The following is a 27,303-nucleotide window of genomic DNA, read 5'->3' on the forward strand; positions in this document are numbered from 1 at the left end:
CCCCAATGTCCTAAGGAATATCCTGTCACGACCTTGTTCAGTGGAGCCCATGGATGTGTCACTGAAAGCAGTGAAGAATGCAATCTCCACACTGCTTGTCCCCGCGTTTAATGAAGTGACTTCTGATGAAAGAGGCATCAATACACTTCTTTCTCTAACCTTCCGTAATTCAGTTGACTTTTATTTAAAGTGGAAGATGCAAACATTGTCAGCTCCATCTGGGCTTCACCCAGAGTGACCGGGGAGTCCAGAACAAGGGGCCACCGTTTAAGAATAAGGGGGTAGGCCATATAGGACTGAGATGAGTATACACCTTTGCATCCAGAAAGTTGTGAATCTGTGCAATTCTCTGCCACAGAAGGCAGTGGTGGCCAATTCACTGGATGTTTTCAAGAGAGACTTAGATTTAGCTCTTAGGGCTAACGTAATCAAGGGATATGGGGAGAAAGCAGGAACGGAGATACTGATTTTAGATGATCAGCCATGATCATATAGAATGGCGGTGCTGGCTCGAAGGGCCAAATGGCCTACTCCTGAACCTATTTTCTATGTTTCTATGACTGATAGAAATGCATGCTCCATTCTTGAAGGTATCTCGCGCGGGATTTGAAATCCCCGTCGTCGTAATGTACCAATAAAGATGCTCTGCTTTCTTTCCATAGATTATCTGCTCTAGTTTAGTTTAGTTTAGTGATATAGCACGGAAACAGGCCCTTCCGTCCACCGAGTCCGCACCGACCAGGAATCCCCACACACAAACACTATCCCACACACACCAGTGACAATTTACATTTGTACCAAGCCACTTAACCTACAACCATATAACCAAGAGAGTCAAGAGTCAATTTAATTGTCATTTGGACCCCTAGAGGTCCAAACGAAATGCCGTTTCTGCAGCCATACATTACACACAAATAGACCCAGACACAACATAATTACATTTTACATAAACATCCATCACATAGCTGTGATGGAAGGCCAAAAAAACTTATCTCTCCACTGCACTCTCCCCCCCCGATGTCAGAGTCAAAGTCAAAGCCCCCGGCTGGCGATGGCGATTGTCCCGCGGCCATTGAAGCCACGCCGGGTGGTGCGAGGTCGCACACCGGGTCTTGATGTTGGAGCCCCCGGTGTGCGCTCGTAAAGTCCCGCGGCCGTTCCAGCCGCGCGGGGCAATGGTGTTAGGCCCCGCTCCAGGAGCTCTTCGACCCCACACTCGGGCGGGAGAATTCGCCGTTGCAGGAGCCCCGAAAAGCGGTCTCTCTCCAGGGAGCCGTGGGCTCCTGGTGCCGCTGTCCGCAGACCCGCAGCAGCAGCCTCCGACTCAGCAGCAGCAGCAGCAGCGGCAACGCTCCTCCACGGCTCCGGACTCGGCCAGCCCCGCGACGCCGACGGTGAGTAGCACCAGAGTCCCCGGCTCCTCCTGTTGGAGGCCGCTCCTCGTTGCGGCCTCAACGACAATGGAAATCCGACGAGAAAAGGTTGGGTCTCCCGTGCAGGGAGAGATTTACAAAGTTTCCCCCCCCCCTCCCACCCCACCCCCACCCCCCCACACACACACCCCAACAAAAAATAACAAAAACTACATTAAAACACAGACAGAAAATAATAAAAGCGCGGACAGACTGCAGAGGCCGCTGCTGGCCAGAGCCGCGCCGCCTACCGGATATAACCATATAAACCATATAACAATTACAGCATGGAAACAGGCCATCTCGACCTTTCTAGTCCGTGCCGAACACATAATCTCCCCTAGTCCCATATACCTGCGCTCGGACCATAATCCTCCATTCCCTTCCCATCCATATAACTATCCAATTTATTTTTAAATGATAAAAACGAACCTGCCTCCACCACCTTCACTGGAAGCTCATTCCACACAGCTACCACTCTCTGAGTAAAGAAGTTCCCCCTCATGTTACCCCTAAACTTCAGTCCCTTAATTCTCATGTCATGTCCCCTTGTTTGAATCTTCCCTACTCTCAGTGGGAAAAGCTTTTCCACGTCAACTCTGTCTATCCCTCTCATCATTTTAAAAACCTCTATCAAGTCCCCCCTTAACCTTCTGCGCTCCAAAGAATAAAGCCCTAACTTGTTCAACCTTTCTCTGTAACTTAGTTGCTGAAACCCAGGCAACATTCTAGTAAATCTCCTCTGTACTCTCTCTATTTTGTTGACATCCTTCCTATAATTAGGCGACCAAAATTGTACACCATACTCCAGAATTGGCCTCACCAATGCCTTGTACGTCCAACCTGTACGTCTTTGGAGAGCGGGAGGAAACGGAAGATCTCGGAGATAACCAATGCAGGTCACGGGGAGAACATATAAACTCCAAACAGACAGCACCGGTCATCAGGAAAGAAACCGGGTCTCTGGCGCTGTGAGGCAGTCACTGTACCACTGCACCACCGTGCCACAAAGGTTTCTCATGGGAGATTTGAAAGCCCCGTCAAGTCATAATGAACCAACAAAGATGCTCTATTTTCTTTCCATAGATTATCTGTTTAGTTTAGTTGAGAGATACAGTGTGGAAACATGCCCTTCGGCCCCAGAGTCCGCACCTACTCCTGCACACGAACACTATCCTGCACACAGTTCTTCAGACTGAGAGTCAGGGGAGAAGGAAACCAGAGGTATGAAAAGATACAGAACAAACCCCAGAACAGAATGATCTGTTCTGCACCTTTTCTCACCTCTAGTTTTACTAATAATATGGAAACCTTTGAACCATTGAAACGAAGATTGACACAAAATGCTGGAGTAACTCAGTGGGACAGGCAGCATCTCTGGATACAAGGAATGGGTGATGTTTTGGGTTGAGGCCCTTCTTCAGACCCTTCAAGTTATTGAACCAGTTCATTGGCGGTCTGTGAAACAGTGCAGGGCAATGCACCTTCTAGTTTTGTCCAGCACATTGGGGAAGTAAGTTATGCTATACTCTAAAACCTAGGCAACAAAAGTTAATGAACCCCCCCACCCCCCACCAGAAAGGAACCGCAGATGCAGCCGTCACCGCAAAATGTCAATGATTCCGGGAATGCCGAGGCGACATGGTGAGAGAGGAGTGAGAGAGGAGTGAGAGAGCGTGAGAGAGCGAGCGAGAGAGAGAGAGAGACGAAATGGTAGCAGGGGAGAGATAGATAGATAGATAAAGAGAGAGAGAGAGAGAGAGAGAGAGAGAGAGAGAGAGGGAGAGGGGGGGGGTGGGAGGGAGCAAAAGACAGATAAACACAACATGGGTCCGTAGGTAAATTACTAACCTGCACACCAAGAAGAAGGTGGCGGTCTGAGCCCTCAACCATGATGATGAGTTTTATGAAATTCTCAATGTTGTCTAATCGATCTACATTCCTCAGTGTAATTGTGTTTGACCAAGTATTAATGACGCCATGTTCCTTTGAATAAAATTCACAGGGCGTCATTAATACTTGGTCAAAACACAATTACATTTACTGAGGAATGTAGATCGATTAATTGATGACACATTGTATTACTACGTGATAATTACTGGCTGTTAACGTGCTAGTAGTTAACACGTCATTTTTGTCTGATGGCCGGTGCAGTGGTTTTTATCCATGTTCATTTAAAAGAAATCCGTATTTAACAAGTCGAATGTTTCAACAAAAAAAACTGTATTGAGCAACGCAAATTCGTATTTCCATACCAAGTACGGAAAATTAGCGCGGGGCCCCCCATTGGCGCGGAGCCCAATTGGGAGCAATCGGTCCAATCGGCTTAGGGCCGGCCCTGGCTGCATCCGCTGAGTTTCTCCAGCACTTTTGTCTACCTTCGCTTTTCCAGCATCTGCAGTTCCATCTTAAACACTTCAGAAAAACATCTTTAGTCGCGAGCCAGTAAGGAAAGCCCTACAGGCTCTGTAGGATCCACTGGGACAGTTTCTGTGCATTCAGCAGAATGTTTCATTGCCTGAACTCGGCAGAATGTACCAATACCTCCCTTATTTGGCAGGGAGGGGGGGGCCACCCTGTCAGAAACTTTCAATACAATACAATACAATACAATACCGTTTATTTGTCATTTGAACCTCACATGAAGTTCAAACGAAATTTGGTTTCTGCAGTCATACAAGAAAAGAACCAAGACACACACCAACACAATTTACACAAACATCCATCACAGTGAATCTCCTCCTCACTGTGATGGAAGGCAAAGTCTTGTCAATATGGTCAGAATCTTAATCTCAATACACATTGCCCTTGACTGGGCTGGAATTAGACGGAGACAATTTCCTGTCTCTTTATTTGTTTTTTTGTTTTTTTATTTTTTTAATCAAAAAATTTAATCAATATTTACACTACAATAAAACAAGCCAGAACCCACCACCATAAATACAATACAAACATATATCCATAATAAACTATTATACAATTATGATACAATCCTTATTGAGGATACATTCAACACCCTGCGGAGCCCAGCGGTCCCGGAACTCCCTCAGGGTGCCCACAGACAGGGCGTATTCCCTTTCTAATCCCACCCGGGCACGGATGTAACCCCGGAAAAGGGGCAGGCAGCTGGCCCGGGTAGAGCCCTCTGCCGTCTGGCGCCGTGACTCGCGGATGGCCAGCTTGGCCAGGCCCAGGAGCAACCCAACCAGGACATCTTCAGCCCTACCCTCTCCCCTACGCACAGGGTGTCCAAAGATGAGGATGGTGGGTGAAAAATGCAGCCAGAAGGCAAGGAGCAGCCCCTTTAGATATTCAAACAGTGGCTGCAGCCTCACGCACTCCATGTACACGTGGTACACAGACTCTTCCAGCCCGCAAAAGTGGCAGGGGGTGGCGAGTCTGTGAACCGCGAGAGAAACAGGTTACAGGGAACCCCTCGGTGCAATACCCTCCACCCCAGGTCCCCAATGTAGAGGGGGAGAATCCCTGCGTAGAGGGACCTCCACCGGGGGCCCCCCTCGTGACCGGAAGGCAACACTGACCGCCACTTGGTGTCCGGACGGTGGACCAGGGCGAGGAAGTGCAGGGTGTGGAGGAGGAGCCTGTACAGGACACGCCTCCCTGCGTCTTGGAGGGATACGAATCGAGTGCACCTTGGTGAAAAAGGCGTTGGTCTGCGCGCGAAACTTGGTCTTCCAGTACAAGTGATTGATTGATTGATTTAATACATTTTATTAGCCAAGTATGTATACATACAAGGAAGGTGCCTTGGTGCTTTGCTTGCAAATAACAACACGATATACAGTAGATAGTAAAAATAAAACATTATAATTTAAACATGTGAAGAATGAAATAAAATACCAGAGCAAAAGGAGGCTACAGACTTTTGGCTGTTGAGTAGAGCTACTGCTCGTGGAAAAAAAGCTGTTTCTATGTCTGGCTGTGGTGGCTTTGACAGTCTGGAGTTGCCTTCCAGTGGGAAGTGATTCAAAGAGTTTGTGGCCAGGGTGAAAGGCGTCATAGATTATCTTAACCGCTCGCCTCCTGTCCCTTGCAGTGTACAGTTCATCGATGGGGGGAAGGTTGCAGCCAACAACCTTCTCAGCTGATCAAACGATGCACTGCAGTCTCCAGATGTCGTGCTTGGTGGCTGAGCCAAACCGGACCATAATGGAGAAGGTGAGGACAGACTCTATGATGGCAGTAAAAAACTGGACCATCATTGCCTGTGGCAGATTGTGTTTCATCAGCTGTTGCAGGAAGTAAAACCTCTGTTGGGGCTTTTTGACTGTGGATTCGATGGTTGCCTCCCATTTAAAGTCCCTGGAGATGATGGTTCCAAGGAAATTAAATGACTCCACAGATGTGACTGTGGTGTTGTCGATGGTGAGTCCGGTGAGGGGAAGGGGAGCCCTCCTAAAGTCCACTATCAATTCCACTTTCGTAAGAGCATTGAGCTCCAGGTTGTTGTGACGGCACCAGGACGCCAGCTGTGTCACTTTCTGTCTGTAGATTACTCCCATCCTGGATCAGTCCAATCAGGGTTGTGTCATCCGCAAACTTGAGAAGCTTGACAGAGGAGTCAGTGGAAGTGCAGTCGTCAGTGTTGAGAGAGTAAAGGAGAGGGGAGAGTATGCAGCCTTGCGGTGCTCCTATGTTGAAGGTTTGCGGGTTCGAGATGTGCTTTCCCAGCCTCACATGCTGCTTCCTCACTGTCAGGAAGCTGGTGATCCACCAACAGAGAGGTTCAGGCACAGTCAACTGGGAAAGTTTGGAGTGTAGTAGCTCTGGCACAATGATGTTGAATGTAGAGCTAAAATCCACAAACAATAAGATATCCGTAAGGGAAAGGTGTCGCCTGGCTCATTCTAGGCTGTACGAGTATGTGTTGAAAAATGCAATGAGGCTCAGTGGAAAGGAACAATCTTGCTGGAAGTAAGAAACTGCTTTTTAAAAGAAAACTGTGTTTAAAATCGGTGGGAAGAAGTTGCTGGGTGTTTTTTGCAGAGTTGCTGATTGTGGAGGGGGTACACTAGTGTGAAGCAGGTGTCTGATAGGCTTACCTAGAGAGAGAGAGTAGCAAATAAAAGGGAGGCAGGCTCTAATGGAGCGGCCATTTTTGGAGCAGCAATGTTGAGATGAAGTGCAGTATTGAGGAATAGTGCATCTTGAGGCTTCAGCGAGAAGGACTGAGGAGAGAGGAACTGATCTGTCAGGCCCAGAGCAGCATTGGGAAACTTTTAAAAACCAATAGACAGTAACTAAAATGGCAATACGGGGAGAAAAGATGAAATATGAAGGTACGTTAGCCAATAAGATAAAAGTGGATAGCAAAAGTTTCTTTAGAAAAATAAAGAGGCAAGAGTGAACGTTAGACTGCTGGAAATTGATGCAGGAGAAGTGATAATGGGGAATAAAGATATGGCAACCAAATTGAATTACTTTTTTGCATCAGTCTTTGTGCCTGAAATACAAGAGAGTCAGGGGGTGGAAGTCAGTGGAGTGGCTGTTACATAGGAGAATATGCTTGGGAAGCTGAAAGGACTGAAAGTGGTTTAAGTCACCTGGATTGGATGGACGGAAAGAGGTGGCTTTAGAGATTGTGGAGGCATTAGTAATTATCTTTCAAGAATCACTAGAGTTACGAGTGGTTCCAGACAATTGGAAAATTGGAAATATTATCCCACTGTTCAAGAAGGGAAGCAGAATAGTGGGAACAATAGGTCAGTTAGTCCGACATCAGCAGTTGGTAAGATATTAGAGTCCATTACAAAGGATGAGGTTATGGAGTACTTCGAAGTTCATGATAAATTAAGCTAAAGTCAGTGTGGTTTTGTGAAAGGGAGATGTTGCCTGACGAATCTGCTGGAATTCGTTGAGGAAGTAAATAGCAGGACCTACGAAGGAGAGTCAGTGGATGTAGTTTACCTAGATTTTCAGAAAGCCTTTGATAAGGTGCTACGCGTGAGGCTGCATAGGAAGGGAGGCCGTGGTATGAAAGGGCAAATACTAGCATGGATCGCAGGTTGGTTGGATGGCAGAAGACAAAGAGTGACAATAAAGGGGGCTGCTTCTGGTTGGCTGCCAGTGACTAGCGGAGTTCCGCAGGGGTCGGTGCTGGGGTCACTACTCTTCACTTTGTATATTAATGATTTGGATGAGAGGGATTGAAAGCTTCGTGGCCAAGTTTGCGGATGATATGAAGATAGGTGGGGGGCAGATAGTGTAGAGAAAGCAGGGACTCTGCAGAAGGACTTGGACAGGTTGGGAGAGTGGGCAGAGAAGTGATAGATGGAATACAGCATAGCAAAGTGTGTGGTCATGCACTTTGATAATAGGAATGAAGGCTTGATTAGTACAGATGTCAGGGGTTATGGGCAGATGGCAGGAGAATGGGGTTAAGAGGAAAATATAGATCAGCCATGAATGAATGGCAGAGTACAGTTGATGGACAGAATGGTCTAATTCCTACACCTTATTATCTTATGAATTTATGAATTACAATCAAAGTCCTGCCATAATTTGGTGCTGATGGATGGTGGCTTGAAAGAGTCCTCATGAGTGGCATTAGTGCTTTGTACATAAAGCATATTGACGATGACATTCTGAATGCATTGATTTGACAATAGTTTGAATGTGCAAACTGAACAATGCTATGTATGGAAAGAAAGCCAAGTACTGGTTGTAGTTCCTATATATATTTTTTATGAATGAAGCTTATTTTTGAACACTAAGAAAGTGAGCCGGCTTGGACAGAATACTTTGCTTCTTCCCTGAAGTGAAGGGTTTATGCAAATGGTAATGAGTCTGAGTGGCTGGCTGGGAGCATCAGGATTATGAGCCTGCCATTGCCTGACTCAGTAGATGCCAAGGAGGTGCTGGGTATAATTGTAAATAGCTCGTTCTAAGCTTCCCTCCCCCCCTAGTCTAGTTTCAGTCAAAAATCACTGAGTCAAGCACTTGCGCATCTACACTTTATTTTGGAAAAACACAATTGCAGTTCCACTACTATACCTAACCACCGCGGGTTCGATCCTTGTATCTGCCTGACCAAGCCCTCTTTAGCCTCGCTCAAGCAGAGACATTCCAGAAGGTCACACAGTCCTAAGCGTTCTCCCAGAAGTTCGACACAGGACCTCGTGGGAGCGGCCTTTTATAGGTCCCCGAACCTTGAGGAGCCGAACCACATGGGAGTGACTCTTTACAGTCCTATAACAGATATCAATTAACCCAGTACATGATAGACATTTCTCTAACCCAATAATACAGTGACTAATATAATGTATTCAAACGGTGTTTCTGAAAGGAAGCAAACATCGCAACATGTGCCTTGATATTCAAGAAAACCAGCTCAATACTTAATCCAATCAAAATCTAGCAAAGTAAAGCTTTGCAACATTATATACAATGTGCATTCATCCAATCCATTCCATGCAATTTGCACCTAATTGTCAGGATCTGCAGATGTTCCATTCTCTTCCTGCAGCTCTTATCTAGGCTCTAGACAAACTGGCACCATTCTGCAGTTTGTCCAATTTCTACAGAAGGCCATTACTCAATTTAAGTGTCCTGGCCTCTCCAATTTAGCCAGAATTAACATAATCATCATCATCATCATTGTTGAAAACATCAACGGGCACGGTGCCTTACAATGCTATGTACGACAGTGATCGCAACTTCTACTGAAGTGTGGATGGCTGTTGGCTCGCTATGAGCTCATCTGCCCTTTGACAGGTCTTGTTTTAGGTTTTGTTGGGGATCCACAGCCCCCTCCTCACCTGACAAACCAGGTGAGGGAGATGGTTTAGTCGCTGACTATCCGACCATGGAGCAGGTAGCAAGGGATTACATGGTACCTGTGGTGGGGGGAACTCCTCCCGACCTGACCTGGGTATAAACTTTCCTGTTTGCCCAGTGCATTCCCACTTGTAAACTTCCCAGTCCAGCATTTGCCAAACTATCTCCAACTGTTTGGAGTCCCCGCCAACCATCGATCGCGCATTCACAAAAGTTCTATGTTGTCCCACTTTGGCTTTCCCCCTAAACACCATCTGCACTTTTGCAGATGACACCACTGAGATGGGCCAGATCACAAACAATGACGAGGCGGAGTATAGGAAAGAGATATAGAACTCAGTGACATGGTGTCAGGTCCTCTTTCTCAATGTCCACATGACAAAGGAGCTAGTTACTGACGTCAGGTAGTGTGGTGGAGTACATGCCCCAATCAGCACCGAAGATGCCAAAGTGGCAATAATTGAGAGCTTAGAGATCCTTGGCATTAATATCACCAACAATCTATCACGGACCAACCACATGGATGTGATAGCCAAGAAGGCATACCAACGACTCTGCTTCCTAAGGCAACTGAGGAAATTCGGCTTGTCTCTTACTCTTACAAACTCCTACAGATGCACCACAGAGAACAGCTTTGTCCAAAACCACACAAAATTACAGAGAATTGTGGATGTAGCCCAGATCATCACACAGACCAAATTCCCTACCATTTACTCCACATATGCTTCATGCTGCCATAGGAAAGCAGCCAACGTGATGAAAGACTTGCCCCAGCAGCTTGGAAACTTGAAAGTGCTCACCATCAAACTCAGGAACAGCTTCTTCCTCCCTGTTATCAGGTTAAGGGGCTGTCCCACTGCGGCGACCTAATTGGCGAGTTTAGAAGAGTTTAGGAGAGTTTGAAAAAATGTCATGTTGAAGACCTCCTTTGATTATGTAGAAGACCTCCTTCGACCTCTTTCGACTTCCTTCGACTATATTGAAGTCTAGCTTCGATTGGCTTTGGGAAAATTGCTCACCGAATAGTGGAGAGTGAAGACAACCTCCTTCGATCTCCTTCGACCTCCTTCGACCTCCCTTCGACTATGTTGTAGACAATCTACGACTACCTTCAACTACCTTCGACTACCCTCGATTACCTACGACTAACATGCCGACCTATTACGACCTACTTCGACTAAACCTACGAGTAAAAAAAATATCGATTTCTTCCATGGCGACCGTTTTTTACTCGCAATAATTTTTTAACATGTTGAAAAATACGCTGCAACCTAGCTGAGGCATTGAGTACGCGGGGACTATCCTCGAGCATGAAGGAGAGTTATAAAGACCTCCTAGGACCTCGTGTCGACCATGCTGCGAGTATGAGTTGAGGGCAAACTTGCCAGAACTCGTGGATTAGGTCCCCGCAGTGGGACAGGCCCTATGAACGGTCCTTCTTTCAGCTGGGATACTGCCTGATTCATCTTTACCTCATTGCAGACAATTGAACTACAGCTACAATTCTGAGAATTATTCTGCACTGTGTATCTTCCCTCTTTGCTCTACCTATTGAACTTAAATTTGACTTGATTGTTTTTATATATTGTATTGTCTGATCCAACTGGATAGCATGCAAAACTACACGTGACAAAATAAATCTAAACTTATAACACAAGAGGCAATTTACGTGTTATAAGTCTTTGAGATGTAAAACAACACTGGAGCACCCTGAGAAATACACATTGTCATGGGGAGAACATGCAAACTCCACATATAAACTCCACACTCACACATGTGTGTGTGAGTGTGCGCATGCGCCAACAAATTTGTGTCCCCCCTGTCTCTCGGTCCCCTACATATATATATTTTTAATTTTTATTTTTTTTATTTTATTTTTATTAGAAGTACAGTAAATTACAATAATACACATCCGATATACCTTATTACATTTGTTGTACCACTTTGTTTTTCGAGCTTTAAAAAAGATAGAAATAAAAGAAGTAAGAAAGTGAGCAAGAATCGTGGTGCAGGAAAGTGTTGGGAAAAGAAAGCCCCTTAGGGAGGAAGTTAGAGAAGGAAGTAAAGAAAGGAAATAAGACCCTAGAAAGAAAAGAAAAAAAAGGAAAAATAATCGCTCTATTGTAACACAAAACTCACAAAAAAGGATATACCAACTGTGTTTTAAAAAATATATATTTTATACCCTCCGTTACCAGATTTGTGATAAATGTCAGTCACAAGAAGCTAACATAGCGCACTCTTGTGTTTTTTGTATAAAAATCCAAACATTTTGGAACGAAACATTTGAAATCTTCACAAAATTATTTAAAATAAAACTTGTACCAAAAGCAGAATGGATCATTTTTGGAATATCGGAAGGTAACCCCGAATTAAACGTTTTTCAAAAGAACTTACTTAATTACGGGCTAATAATGGGGGGAAAAGCTTATACTCAAATTTTGGAAAAATGCTCCAATACCAACAATAAAAATGTAGATTTCAAACATGTTCAAAACACTACACTTGGAAGAGATGAGACCCCTCCTAGCAGGTAAAACAGACCACTCTGCATTTATGGAACTATTACAAGCATAAGGTGCAATAGTAATTTAAAATATAAATGGTACCCCTCCATATTTTGATAGCGAGTTCCGTGCCTGCCGGTCGGTTATCCTTGGTTCTGAAAACTACTGCTCACCTTTTTTTCTCTTTTTTTTTCAAATTCACGTCACACCGGCTACAACCTACGCGAACCTCCGAGAACCTTCGACCTCCTGGCGACCCACCTACGGCACGAGAATTCTCGCTACTCTCCATGGCGGCTTCATTCTCGTCGCCGCTAATTTTTCAACATGTTGAAAAATTTGCGGTGACCATAATGAGGCTGCGACTAGTTCCCCAGAATGCGGCAACTCCTCACGATCATGAAAGCGACTCCCCGGCAACCACCCGCGAACATGTGGCGACCATGTGGCGACTGCATAGTCTCCTGCAGTCGCCTAAAAAGTCACCTAAGTGGGGCAGGCCCATTAGTATTCTCTTGCAAATGTACACAGCATGAAATTAATGCTACCTTATCTCCCTTACTCTTTGGTCCTTTTTTCACCACTATGAATATTCCTCTGGCATCCAGTCTTAATCCACTTGGCTTTGAGCATCCCCTGTTCAACTTCCTCAACTTTATACAGCCTTTTGTACAGCTGCATTCCTGACACCTGCCTATACTCCCATCCTGTAGAACATTAAATGTTCCTGCACTTTGGCACTGAAGACAGACACAAAATGTCTTCTTCAGAAGGGTCTCGGCCCGAAACGCCACCCATTCCTTTTCTCTAGAGACGTTTACTGTCTGGCTGAGTTACTCCAGCATGTTGTGTATATCTCGAATGAATGAATGAAAGATATGCAAAAAAAAGTAACGATGATAAAGGAAATAAGACATTGTTAGCTGTGAGCTAGGTGAAAACGTGTTACAGACAATGAGACTTAAAAGACGATTTTGAAGCTAGCACGACCTGGGTTATATATTTTATTCATTTGTCCTATATCTCTCTACATCACCGTCTATATCTCTCCTTTCCCTTTCCCCTGACTCTCAGTCTGAAGAAGTGTCTCGACCCGAAACGGCACCTATTCTTTTTCTCCAGAGATGCTGCCTGACCCGCTGTGTTACTCCAGCTTTTTGTGTCTATCTTCGGTGTAAACCAGCATGTGCAGTTCCTCCCTGCACTTTGGCACTCGGTCTTGGTTCAAAAGTTCTCTTTTAGGCACACACACACACACACACAAACTCAGCTGACAGCTGGCCCACATTTTACACACAGATACAAATTTACCCTTTACCTCTGACTACATTGTGTTTCCATTCATAAACCACAGACTCATGGACATTGGCCAAGATATCTAACAGCAGGGGGATTTTCTTCAAGATACCCACCCTAAGGGATCAATGATATTACAGAAAATATTTCACAAATTTAATATTTTAAAATTGAGAAATTATCATCTTGTGTAGCAATGTGGTCTCTGATCTAAGGGAGGGTTTCAATGTGCTAGATGGAGCATGAATAAAGTCTACCAAATTGATTTCTGCAGTAACTTATTTGTCACATGAGGAAGGGATAACAAAGACTAAGAAGGGTCTCAACCCGAAACGTCACCTATTCCGTTTCTCCGGAGATGCCGTCTGTCCCGCTGAGTTACTCCAGCTTTTTGTCCCTAACTTTGGTTTAAACCAACATCTGCAATTCCTTTCTACACACCGAGTCTGGATTCTTGACTTTAGAAGGAGATCTTGAAACATGCAATGCCTCAAGGAACTTGACAGGGTGGATGGAAAGTTGATATTTGACTGGTTGTAGAGTCCAGAAATTGTGGCACAATATCAAAATAAGCAGTAACCAATTTAAGGCAGAAATAAGAAACCTCTTCATCCAAATGTTAGTGAGTCCTTGGAACTCTCCACACAAGAGGTCTATGGACATTGAACCACAGGATTTTCAAGAGATAGGGCCAGGGCTCTTTATATATATGTATATATATATATAAAGAGAGAATATAGGAAATGCCATTAGTGCAGGAAACTATTAATGAAGTAAAATATTATTTTTAGGGTTATTATTGTCACGTGTACCAGGGAACAGTGAAAAGCTATGTTTTGCATGCTATCCAAACAAATCAGATCATATCATATATAAATACATTCAAGTTAATCTCATATACAATAGGTAGAGTAAAAGGAAAGATAGAGAGTGCAAAATATAAGGATAGACACAAAGTGCAGGAGTAACTCAGCGGGACAGGCAGCATCTTTGGAGAGAAGGAATGGGTGACGTTTTGGGTCGAGACCTTTCTTCAGACTGATCTCAGCATGAGTGCAGAATACAGTTCTTTGCATTGTAGGGCATCAGTCCATAGATAAAGTCCGATGTCTGCCATTAGGTGGAGTTGAATGGGACAGTTTCGTAGTTTATGGAAGGACAATTCAGAAGCCTGACAACAGAGGGGAAGAAGCTGTTCCCGAGTCTGTTGGTGTGCGCTTCCAAGCTTCTGTACCTTTTGCCAGATGGGAGAAGGAAGAATGACCAGGGTGGGACAAGTCTGAGTATATGTAGGGAGCGCTGCTCTGGCAGCAGCCACGTCAGCAGCACGTCATTGATTTTTCAACTTTTTCTTATTTTTTAGTATGTTTTAAAGTATGTGTTTTGTGTTTCTTTGTGTGTTTTGTGTGGGTGGTGGTGTGGGGGTAAGGGGAAAACCGCTTTGGTCGCCTCCTCCATGGAGAGGCGATTTTTTTCCAGGTCGCCTCCCCCGTGGCCTAACATCAAGGATCGGCGGGGCCTTTCCCGGAGACGCGCCCGGGGCTTCAGGGGCGGGCGCAGCGTGGACTCTCGGCATGGAGCGGGTGAGCCCTCGCTGGGGCTCGCTGGAGGGGAGAGCTCAGTTTCGCTGGCCCGGGGCAGCCGGCAGCCTGAAGTCGCAGCCTGAAGTCGCGGTCTGCAGAGCTCCAGCTGGTGCAGCGTCTACAGCCCGGGATCCCTCGTGGGGGACCCGGGGAAGAAGAAGCCATCACTGCCGGCCCGCGGCCAACTTCTACCGCGGGGCCGGCATGGACTTACCAACACCCCTGGAGGGGAGCTTCGATCGTCGGCCCTGCAGTCTACGGTGCTTCTGGCTGCGGCGGAGACTTTAAATCTCGACCGCCAGCCTGCGGCCTACAACTACTTAAAGCCGCGGTCTCCGGTGAGGAAGAGCCGATCCTGGACTGACTCTGGACTCTGGTCCTGTCCATGGCGGGGAAATGGAGGAGGACTGGCCAAATTTTTGTGCCTTCCACCATAGTGATGAATGCTGTGGTGGATGTTTGTGTTACATTTTTTATTGTGGTTGTGTGTTCTTTATTATTGTATCGCTGCTGACAACCCAAAATTCCACCAGGCTGGCTGTGTGGTCATTAAAATACAATACAATACAATACAATGTTGGCTGCTGTTCCAAGGCAGGGCGAGGAGGTGTAGATGGTGGGGAGTCTGGTCTGTGTGATGGACTTGGGTACATCTACAACTTTCTGCAATTTTGTGTGGTCATGAATGAAAGAATACATTTATTGTCTGTAGTTCTGCTCTACCCAATCCTAACACACACATGCTACACACCACTCAGATCTTTTATCCAGTCCGGGTTTTACCATGCAGTCACCATTTATTACTAACACTTCTGGACACTAGCGCTTAGTTGGGATGTAGTCACAGTGGTGACACATGCAGTGTAACTTTATTATATGCTAATAAACTTGTTGGATCGTTACTTGGAGTATTTGTTATTAGATCCACATTGGCCAAGTATTCCCATACAAGGAATGGTACATACAGCCTTGGTACATACAGCCTTGGTACATACAGCAAGAGACAATATGACGTACAGTAGACAGAGCTGTTCCCAAACCTAGCCCTGCTGCATCTGGCCAGAAGGCTTTCCAAGTCCTAGTCACTATTAGACATGATCTTACCAAATGGTGAAGTTGGTGGCCACAATGTCCTATGCCTTTATGCTCAAGAGTCAAAAAGATAACGAAGAGAACAGTCCAAAACCGAGCAAGAGGGAGCGATTACCTCGGCATCTCCTCATTCAAACTAAGAAGCAAAAGCAAATCTTTCAGCCGCAGGGGGGGGGGAGGGGGAGGGGGAGGTAACACAAAATGAGATCAAGCGAGAACATGTGATCGTCACAAAGATTCAGAAAGCGAGGAGGGAGAGAATGCCAACTTTAATCCTCGTGTAATTCGATCCATTATCCAATATCTTGAAATGTCCCGATGCAGCCTTTGCGCACGGACCGCCAATATTGCCCGAAGCCTGGCATTTCCTCGCCTTGACTTGGGTCTCAGACACGCAGAGCCAAACCAGCCAGAAAACTCATCTTAAAGTAGACTCTCCCGTCAGGATAGAAGCAGAGAAGCGTTTCCCCCACATTGCTGTGTGTCTTAAGTTACAGACAAGATTCCGAGTGAAGTTGAAAGGAAAGCTACTGTTTTGCAGGGAAGTTATCAGGTGCTGACAGGTGCCGAGCTAGCGTTAGTGAATCCCTTCTCTCTAACACTCCCCTGCAGGTTCAAACTTAATTTCATGGAAAAGTACGGGGAGAAATCTCACTTGGTGCTGGAAAAGAAGCGCAATAACTATTTGCTGTCGCAAGCAAGGTAAGATTTGCACCTTCCCCGGTAGCATCATCCGTCGGTGGGCTGGGCTGGGTTGGCCGTGTCCAGCGGGACCTTGCTAGTCGGTGCGGGGCGCTGCGCTCTATTACAACTGGCTGCTACTTGCAAGGGCAGTCGATGTTTCTCACTTGGACATTTTATTTGACTTTTTTTTTTTGCCAAAAGCAAAACAAAGACAGAGACAGAGAGTGGCCAAAACATAACGAGCTGGAGGGACTCAGCGGGTCAGGTAGCATCCGTGGAGAGGGTGATCAGGCGCTATTTCGGGTCGGAAAGCTGTTCAGACTGATTGGAGCAAGAGGGGAGGGAAAGTGGGAAAAGAGAGGTGGGGTCGTGACCAAGTCGGGAACGTGGATGCATCCGAGCTTGTCTCTTGAAATCAGCAGTCGCATTTCAAAGGCAATAGACAATAGACAATAGGTGCAGGAGAGCAGCAGCAGCAGGGGGGGGGGGGGGGGGGGGGGGTCACTGAGGGCGAGCAGTGAGAGAGGGTTCGGAGAACTCCGTTTGGAGAGAGAGGGGAGAACTTTTTCAAAGTAGCCATATTTTGAGGAGGTTTTGCAGTGCTGCAGTAAGATGGAGACACAAGGAATTGCAGATGCTGGAATCTTGAGCAAAACACAAAGTGCTGGAGGAACTCAGCTGAGAAGGCAGCCTCTGTGAAGGGAATGGACAGATTGATTGATTGATCATTTTGTGAGAAACCTACAAGTAAACAGAAGGAGAATTGCGTGCACAAGCCCACATTCTGCCTGCCAGCCACTTCCAACAGCTAACCGGTCATCGAAATCCCATTGATGATTGGTTTCGCCAGAGTAGGAGGAGGATGCCTGCAGATGTTCAGGGGAGGTGAGGCAATGAATGGTGGAGGGAACACAGAAAAGCTGGAGAAACTCAGCGGGTGCAGCAGCATCTATGGAGCGAAGGAGGTGGGCAGGAATCTGTCTATTAGGTAGACAATAGACAATAGGTACAGGAGTAGGCCATTCGGCCCTTCGAGCCAGCACCGCCATTCAATGTGATCATGGCTGATCATCCCCAATCAGTACCCCGTTCCTGCCTTCTCCTCATATCCCCTGACTCCGCTATTTTTAAGAGCCCTATCTAGCTCTCTCTTGAAAGCATCCAGAGAACTTGCCTCCACCGCCCTCTGAGGCAGAGAATTCCACAGACTCACCACTCTCTGTGAGAAAAAGTGTTTCCTCGTCTCCGTTCTAAATGGCTTACCTCTTATTCTTAAACTGTGGCCCCTGCCTCTGGACTCCCCCAACATCGGGAACATGTTTCCTGCCTCTAGCATGTCCAAGCCCTTAACAATCTTATATGTTTCAATGAGATGCCCTCTCATCCTTCTAAACTCCAGAGTGTACAAGCTCAGCTGCTCCATTCTCTCAGCATATGACAGTCCCGCCATCCCGGGAATTAACCTTGTAAACCTACGCTGCACTCTCTCAATAGCAAGAATGTCCTTCCTTAAATTAGGGGACCAAAACTGCACACAATACTCCAGGTGTGGTCTCACTAGGGCTCTGTACAACTGCAGAAGGACCTCTTTGCTCCTATATTCGATTCCTGGTGTTATAAAGGACAACATGCCATTCGCTTTCTTCACTGCCTGCTGTACCTGCATGCTTACTTTCATAGACTGATGTACAAGGACCCCCAGGTCCCGTTGTACTTCCCCTTTTCCCAACTTGACGCCATTTAGATAGTAATCTGAATAATAGGCATCCTATCAGTTGGTACTTTAAAGACAAGACATTTCAAAGGCATCGGTCATTGTTTCAATATACCTCACTGAGACAAGTCTTCTCTCTCTCTCTTCAATTGGTAGACGCATTTCAAAGGCATCGGTCATTGTCTCAATACACAGCAACCTGAGGGAAGCCCGGGCTTGTCTCTCTCTCTTACCAATCCACTGAAAAAGGCCTGCTTGAAATGAAATATAACCTAGTCCAGGATTCCATAATATATCTTTTATATATTTAAAAGCATATACATGATTACAGTCAATCCATTTACAGTGTATGGATACATGATAAGGGAATAATGTTTAGTGCATTGTAAACCAGCATAGATTCTTGATTAGTATGTGTGTCAGGGGTTATGGAGAGAAGGCAGGAGAATGGGGTTGAGAGTGTTGGATAGATCAGGCATGATTGAGTGGCAGAGTAGACTTGATGGGCCGAATGGCCTAATTCTGTTCCTATCACTTATGAACATAAATAGCAACAGATCAGTGTCCTTCAAATTCTCAAATCTACAGGCAGGCTGGGAGACCCAATGTCAGTGCCCCCCTCCCCAAGCCAACCTTCTGGCATTGCTCAGGGTGCGCACGCCTGGCACCAGACTTGGGAAGCACAAATTCCACTCCAAACCTTCATCCGGAGAAGGAAGTGCTGGGAGACCAAAGCATCTTAATTTTCGACCACAAGAGATTGTGGGAGCTCTTGGGAACATTATGGAAGATATGCACCATGTCCCCAAAATGCCTTCCCATTCCCACAAACCACTTCCACTCTGAATGCTTGCAGCTCTTTAGCCATCTCGTATGTTGCAAATCATATTTGGCGAATAAATTCTGATTCTGATTGATCTCCGAATGTAGAATTGTAATCATCCTCTGCTATCTAGGAAGAGCTGACAGGGACAGTATTGGTGCTGAAGCCATCTTGGTGAAGTCTCACCACTGGTGTCTAGATTATTCTAGAAAGTGGAGAACTGCAATCTTGTGAAAGAGATAAACTGACTAGGATACATCATTTGTAGACGAAAATGCTGGAGAAACTGAGCGGGTGAGGCCGCATTTATGGAACGAAGGAATACGTGACGTTTCGGGTGGAGACCGTTCTTCAGACTGATGTGGGGGGTGGTGGGGGCAGGAAGAAGAAAGGAAGAGGAGGAGACAGTGGGCTGTGGGAGAGCTGGGAAGGGGAGGGGAAAGAGGGAGAAAGCAGTGACTAGCTAAAATTGGAGAAAGTCAATGTTCATAACGCTGGGGTGTAAACTACCCAAGCGAAATATGAGGTGTTGCTCCTCCAATTTCCGGTGGGACTCACTCTGGCCATGGAGAAGGCCCAGGACAGAAAGGTCGGATTCAGAATGAGAGGGGGAGTTGAAGTGCTGAACCACCGGGAAATCAGGTTGGTTATTGCGAACTGAGCGAAGGTGTTGGGCGAAGCAATCGCCAAGACTGTGCTTGGTCCCACTGATGTAGAGCAGCTGACACCTAGACCAGCGGATGCAATAGATGAGGATGGAGGAGGTGCAGGTGAACCCCTGCCGCACCTGGAAAGACTGCTTAGGTCATTGGATGGAATCAAGGGCGGAGGCAAAGTGACAAGTGTAGCATTTCCTGCGGTTGCAAGGGAAAGTACCAGGGGAAGGGGTGGTTTGGATGTGAAGGGACAAATTGACGAGTGAATTGCAGAGGGAGCGGTCTCTGTGGAAAGCCGAAAGGGGAAGAGATGGGAAGATGTGGCCAGTGGTGGGATCCTGTTGGAGGTGGCAAAACTATCGGAGAATTATCTGTTGTCTGTGACGGCTGGTTGGGTGGAAGGTGAGGACAAGGGGGACTGCACTTGTTACGAGTGGGGGGATGGGGAGTGAGAGCGGAGCTACGGGATATAGAGGAGACTCTGGTGAGAGCCTCATCTATAGTAGAAGAGGGGAACCCCCGTTCTCTGAAGAATGAGGACATCTCCGATGTTGGAACACCTCATCCTGGGTGCAGATGCGGCGTAGACGGAGGAATTGGGAGTAGGGGATAGTCTTTACAGGAAGCAGGGTGGGAAGAAGTGTAGTCCAGATAGCCATCGGAGTCAGTGAGTTTGTAGTGGATGTCAGTCGGTAGTCTGTTACCTGCGATGGAGATAGTGAGGTCTAGGGAGGGAGATGTTGGAAATGGTCCAGGTGTATTTGAGTGCCGGATGGAAGTTAGTGGTGAAATGGATGAAGTCAGTGAGTTCTGCATGGGTGCAGCAGTTAGCACCAATGCAGTCCTCAATGTAGAGTTCGTGGATAGGGCCACGGTACGCCTCGAACTAGGATTGTTTGACGTACCCTACGAGGAGGCAGGCATAGCTGGGGCCCATGCGCGTGCCTGTAGCTACGCCTTGGATTTGGAGGAAATGGGAGGAGATACATCCGTGTGAACTGACAGGACCGGTCTTTAGGTCTCAATTATGGGTATTGAAGGCAATGCATTAAAGACACCTTGAAACCCAAGAATGTATTTTAAAATATTAACAAAAAGTGAAATTACTGGATTGGCAGAGGTTAAATAAGTGAGTCTGGTTTCCCTGAGTAAAGGTGGCTGAGAGAAATGCTAGATGTATATAAACTTCTGAGAGGAATAGATAAAGTGGATAGTTTGTTTCCCAGGGTCAGGTTCTAATACTAGCGGGTATAGAGTTAAGTGAGAGGGTGGAGGTTGAAAGGGGATTTGAGGGGTAATTGTTTCATGCAGAGAGAAGATGGTACCTGGAATGAGTTGATGGAGGAGATGATGAAGATAGGAACATATTTCTTCATTGTTACTTGGCTGAACAGAGCATAGGGGGATATGGAATTAATGCAGGCAGATGGGATTAGTATGGTCGTCATACGCATGGTGGGCCGAAGGGACCTTTTTCATTCTGTGCAATTCGATGATTCTGTGTCTGATTAAAATCAATGGGATTGCTTTACCTACTGCCGCGAAATTGTGGGGCAGGACATGATGTATCCAAGCCCCTCGTTTCAGTATGAGCTCGGCCCTTAGAGTGGAGTAAAAGGTCAGATGTCACCTGATTCCTGCGTTTCAGGTGGAAGTCACAGGTGAGTGCAACCGACAGTTTTGTGCAGAACTGCTGACTAAAGTGAAGTGCAATAAGCCACACTGGGAGAACCCTGCTTCCTGTTGTGCCTCTGTGAGCCAAGCAGCATAGGAACAGAAAATGTGTTCTTTCACGTGTGAGAAAAGGTCACCTGCTCAGTCCTGCCCGCATGGCAGAAGTTTTATCAAACTTGTTGTTGACTCATTAAACATGAAAGCAATTATACCTCAGGCGATTGTGAATGGTTGTTTAATGAGATCGAGGCGTTAACTCTTATACCATAGGGGCTACTTTGCAATAAATAGAAAAAATGCTGGAAACACTCAGCAGGAAAAACAGTATCCGTGGAAAGAGAAACAATTAACATTTCAGGCCTGGAACCTTTTTAGACTTTAGAGGGACAGCGCAGAAATCAGCCCTTCAGCCCACCGAGTCCATGCCGACCAGTGATCCCTGTACACTAGCACTATCCTACACACTAGGGACAATTACAAACTCTATCAAAGCCAATTAACTTACAAACTTGTACATCTTTGGAATGTGGGAGGAAACCGGAGCTCCCGGAGAGAACCCACACAGGTCACTGCCATTGCTGCCAGCTTCTGCTACTAGGAATCTGGAGGGAGTGGCGATCAATGGTTCATCGCCTGGGTCCAAGTCGAGAGGGTAATTGTTTGACTCCTTACCAACCTGTGCCCTCCCACAGCTGGATGCCTCAGCCACCCACGTCGGACGTAGGGAAAAGCCCGCCCCCTGTAACCGATGGCAGTAGCACCACAAATTCCCACTGCCACAACAACAGCAAGACGCTTGAGCAGAGGCATCATGAGCGGAAGCAAGCTCAGAGGAGGCTGGCTCTAGCCCTGGTCATCTGCATCATCTTCCTGGTCGGAGAGGTGGTCGGTGAGTACTCTTGTGGCCACAATTTCATTCCAGGCTGTCGGTAGCGCTGGTTCCGGAGAAGGGGAGAGTGTGTCGTTAATCCAACTGTTTCCTTCCTTATATCAAGGTGGGAATCTCTCAACCTCAGAAGGGAGGAGATTCAAATTCTGCCGCCAAATGAGGTTGCATGTTTGCCATGTGACCAGCTTGACCACACTCCCAGCCGTAATGCCAATGAGGCCCAGATCAAATTTGGAATGCCAACCAATGTCACACTGCAGTTTGCTAATTATAGCCATCAGGCTATTAAATAGACAACTAATAAGCTCTGAACTACCACAAATTATTAATATTATTGCACTATATTTGTTTATTTATTGAGTATGCATGCATGTATATATATATACACACCAAACCTTTTTCTCTGTTGTGTACTATGTTTACATATTCTGTTGTGCTGCAGCAAGCAAGAATTTCATTGTCCTATCTGGGACACATGACAATAAAACACTCTTGACTCTTATAGAGAGAGGGAGCATGAAGTCACAGAGAACTTTGAGTCTCAGGGTGAGAATGTTAGAAGTGGATTGTCATGCAGCGACCCAGCCTAGGCCAGTCGGTACAGACATTTTCTGCAAGTGCATACTGTACGTCAGTGGTTAAACCTGGATGGGCACAAGTTTGTGGGGGTGAAAGATGTGAAGCTATCCAAGAAAACGGGAATATTGGAACAATCAAGTTGTATTGTTGTAGATGGGTGTCCACCAGATTTGGTAATTGGACTTGCTCTAAAATCGTAACTTCAAAATACTTTTTCCCCTAAAGTGCTGAAAGTATGAGCTGATCATGCTGCATGAAGGGTAATGGAATCTAGGATCAAAATGGACAATTTCATATTAACTTTGATGATAGGAAAATATCCAGAAACAATAGCCAGAAAAAGCAGCATACCGGAGGACTGGGAGAAATTCAGAGACCAGCAGAGGAGGACGAAGGGCTTAATTAGGAAAGGAAAAATGGATTATGAAAGAAAACTGGCAGGGTACATAAAAACTGACTGCATAAGTTTTTATAGATATGTGACAAGAAAGAGATTAGTTAAAACAAATGTAGGTCCCTTGCAGTCAGAAACAAGTGAGTTGATCATGGGGAACAAGGATATGGCGGACCAATTGAATAACTACTTTGGTTCCGTCTTCACAAAGGAAGACATACATAATCTGCCGGAAATAACAGGGGGCCGCGGGTCAAAGGAGTTGGAGGAATTGAGTGAAATCCAGGTTAGTCGGGAAGTGGTGTTGGGTAAATTGAATGGATTAAAGGCCGATAAATCTCCAGGGCCAGATAGGCTGCATCCCAGAGTACTTAAGGAAGTAGCTCCAGAAATAGTGGATGCATTAGTAATAATCTTTCAAAACTCTTTAGATTCTGGAGTAGTTCCAGAGGATTGGCGGGTAGCAAACGTAACCCCACTTTTTAAGAAGGGTGGGAGAGAGAAAACGGGGAATTACAGACCAGTTAGTCTAACATCGGTAGTGGGGAAACTGCTAGAGTCAGTTATTAAAGATGGGATAGCAGCACATTTGGAAAGTGGTGAAATCATTGGACAAAGTCAGCATGGATTTACGAAAGGTAAATCATGTCTGACGAATCTTATAGAATTTTTTCGAGGATGTAACTAGTAGCGTGGATAGGGGAGAACCAGTGGATGTGGTGTATCTGGACTTCCAGAACACTTTCAACAAGGTCCCACATAAGAGATTAGTATACAAACTTAAAGCACATGGCATTGGGGGTTCAGTATTGATGTGGATAGAGAACTGGCTGGCAAACAGGAAGCAAAGAGTAGGAGTAAACGGGTCCTTTTCACAATGGCAGGCAGTGACTAGTGGGGTACCGCAAGGCTCAGTGCTGGGACCCCAGCTATTTACAATATATATTAATGATCTGGATGAGGGAATTGAAGGCAATATCTCCAAGTTTGCGGATGACACTAAGCTGGGGGCAGTGTTAGCTGTGAGGAGGATGCTAGGAGACTGCAAGGTGACTTGGATAGGCTGGGTGAGTGGGCAAATGTTTGGCAGATGCAGTATAATGTGGATAAATGTGAGGTTATCCATTTTGGTGGCAAAAACGGGAAAGCAGACTATTATCTAAATGGTGGCCGATTGGGAAAGGGGGAGATGCAGCGAGACCTGGGTGTCATGGTACACCAGGTAGGCATGCAGGTGCAGCAGGCAGTAAAGAAAGCAAATGGTATGTTGGCTTTCATAGCAAAAGGATTTGAGTATAGGAGCAGGGAGGTTCTACTGCAGTTGTACAGGGTCTTAGTGAGACCACACCTGGAGTATTGCATACAGTTTTGGTTTCCAAATCTGAGGAAGGACATTATTGCCATAGAGGGAGTGCAGAGAAAGTTCACCAGACTGATTCCTGGGATGTCAGGACTGTCTTATGAAGAAAGACTGGATAGACTTGGTTTATACTCTCTAGAATTTAGGAGATTGAGAGGGGATCTTATAGAAACTTACAAAATTCTTAAGGGGTTGGACAGGCTAGATGCAGGAAGATTGTTCCCGATGTTGGGAAAGTCCAGGACAAGGGGTCACAGCTTAAGGATAAGGGGGAAATCCTTTAAAACCGAGATGAGGAGAACCTTTTTCACACAGAGAGTGGTGAATCTCTGGAACTCTCTGCCACAGAAGGTAGTTGAGGCTAGTTCATTGGCTATATTTAAGAGGGAGTTATATGTGGCTCGTGTGGCTAAGGGGATGATCAGCCATGATCATATTGAATGGCGGTGCAGGCTCGAAGGGCCGAATGGCCTACTCCTGCACCTAATTTCTATGTTTCTATGTAATAGGGACAGAATTATAAGTCACTTGGACATATATGGATTGATTTTGGGAAGCCAGCATGGATTTCATGGAGCTATGTCTTGTCCAATGTATTGATCAGAAGATTGATGAGGAAATTAAGTTGATCAGAAGATTGAATAGGAAAACGTAATGATATGGTGTATATGGACCTTCTAAATACATTTGATAAGATGTTGCATAATAGGTTTGATGAAGGCCATGGAATACAGGGTCTGTAGCAGCAAAAGCAGTGAACTGTCGAAATAATGGGAAATAGTGATTAATGGTGAGAGTTGCTTATTAGCCTAAAGGGCAGATTACTGGGGAAATTCTAAGGGGTTTGTCACAGAGCTTGTCTTAATATACAGAATTGATTTGGACCGGAAAACAGGGCACAATTTCCAAATCTGTAGTCGACACTGAACTTAGAGGTGTAAATATTGATGAGCACAGTAATGCGCTTTAAGGAAACATAGATAGACTGATGGAATGGGCAGGTGAGTGGCAAATGGAATTTAATGCTGAGAAATGCAATGCATTATATTTTTGGGGTGACGGATAAGAAAAGGAAATGTAAACTAGAGTTCTGAAAAGGTGCAGAGAGATGGTGCGGTTGGGGGGAGAGCATATTTGTGCATAGGTGGTAAAAAGAGCCAAGTCAGGTTGAGAAAGTAGTTATGTAGCACATTGAATCATGGGTTCTATAAATAGAGGCATAGAGAACGAGAGTGCAAAAGTCACAGTGAACCTTCATAAAACACTGCGTTAATCACAATGTGCATGTTGTCTGGATGTCAGGCTTTCAGGAAGATGCGGCAGACTATGCGGGGTGATGAAGAGATTAACCAATATTATTTTCGGGATAAAGGATCTTGGGCTTGTGGATGGGCTGGAGAGTTTGTACAGGATTTGAGGACAATGACTTTTGACTTTAATCTGATCAATACTTAATTGGAGGGAACTGTGCTCAATCAGCAAGAGATAATTGATAAGTATGATAGTGGAAGGAGGGACATTGGTCATGGTGAATTGAAGCCAAATATCCTTAGTTTATAGGTGGAACCTGATGCTGTGCTTTCAGATGAATGTTCCTAGTGTGATATGGTCATTGTTTCCGCCTACTCCAGCATCCACTGCACTACTACAATTCTGCGCAAGTTCATTCAGTTTAGTTTAGTGATACAGCACAGAAACAAGGCCTACCGAGTCTGCACCGACCAGTGATCCCCGCACATTAACACTATCTTACACCCACTAGGGATAAAAAAAGTTTAACATTTACCAAGCCAATTAACCTACAAGCCTGTACGTCTTTGGAACGTGGGAGGAAATCGAAGATCTCGGAGAAAATCCACACAGGTCACGGGGAGAACGTACACACTCCGTACAGACAGCACCCGTAATCGGGATCGAACCTGGGTTTCCGGCGCTGCATTCGCTGTGAGGCAGCAACTCTACCGCTGCACCAACGTGACTGCCCAAATTGTTTCCACTTTGGTAACAGTGCCTTCACCTCAACATTCCCCTCATCTCTCTTAGCCCACTCCATAAAATCCACTGCTTTGGTCAACCTTTTGGTAATCAACTTATGTGGTTTAATTTAATTTTCTAATACGTCTGTAAAACAACATGTAATGTTTCTCTACATGTGAGGTGTTGAAATATAAGCTATTGCATTTTGGGAAGTCTAACATGGGCAGGATCTCCACAGTGAATAGTAGGCCTCTGGGTAATGTTGTAGAGCAGAGGGATCTAGGAGTACAGGTACATTGTTCCTTGAAGGTGGTCGCAGGTAGATAGGGTGGTCAAAAAGGCATTTGACACATTGGCCTTCATCAGCCAGAATACTGAGTATAGAAGTTGAGTGGTCATGTTGCAGTTGTATAAGACGTTGGTGAGGCGTAGAGTATTGTGTTGAGTTCTGGGCACCATGTTATAGAAAATATGTCAAGATGGAAAGGGTAGAGAAAATTTATAAGGACATTGCCATGGTCTAAAGTATCTGGGCTATAGCGAGAAGTTGAGTAGGCTGGGTAATCTTATTGAGGTTTATAAAATAATGAGAAGCCTAGATCAGGTAGATGCACAGTCTCTTGCCCAAGGGAGGCAAATTGAGGACTGGGGGACATAGGTTTAAGGTGAATGGGAAAAGATTTAATAGTAATCTGAGGGGTAAACCTTTCACAAACAAGTGTGGTGGGTGTATGGAACAAGCTGCAAGAGGAGATAGTTGAGGCTGGGACTATCCCAACATTTAAGAAACAGTTAGACAGGTACATGGATAGGACAAGTTTGGAGGGATATGGACCAAATGGTGGCAGGTGGGACAAGTGTAGCTG

At 45.6% G+C, this 27,303-nt stretch overlaps 1 protein-coding gene across 3 annotated transcripts in view; it reads left to right on the forward strand.

Annotated features, from left to right (window-relative positions):
- The window catches only part of LOC129696564 (proton-coupled zinc antiporter SLC30A8-like), a 70,199-nt gene that overhangs the window by 16,731 nt on the left and 26,165 nt on the right, over nucleotides 1-27,303 (forward strand). Inside the window, exons 2-3 of one of the 3 annotated variants that reach the window (XM_055634592.1) lie at nucleotides 16,300-16,389; nucleotides 21,931-22,127. In XM_055634592.1, the coding sequence (XP_055490567.1) occupies nucleotides 16,316-16,389; nucleotides 21,931-22,127 (271 nt within the window). In that variant the 5' untranslated portion in view covers nucleotides 16,300-16,315. Of the gene's footprint in view, nucleotides 1-15,939; nucleotides 16,390-21,930; nucleotides 22,128-27,303 lie in introns of those variants that run through there. The other 2 variants (XM_055634591.1, XM_055634593.1) reach the window with 2 other exon arrangements.

This window comes from Leucoraja erinacea, chromosome 4, assembly GCF_028641065.1.
Source record: "Leucoraja erinacea ecotype New England chromosome 4, Leri_hhj_1, whole genome shotgun sequence".
NCBI classification, from domain to species: Eukaryota; Metazoa; Chordata; class Chondrichthyes; order Rajiformes; family Rajidae; genus Leucoraja; species Leucoraja erinaceus.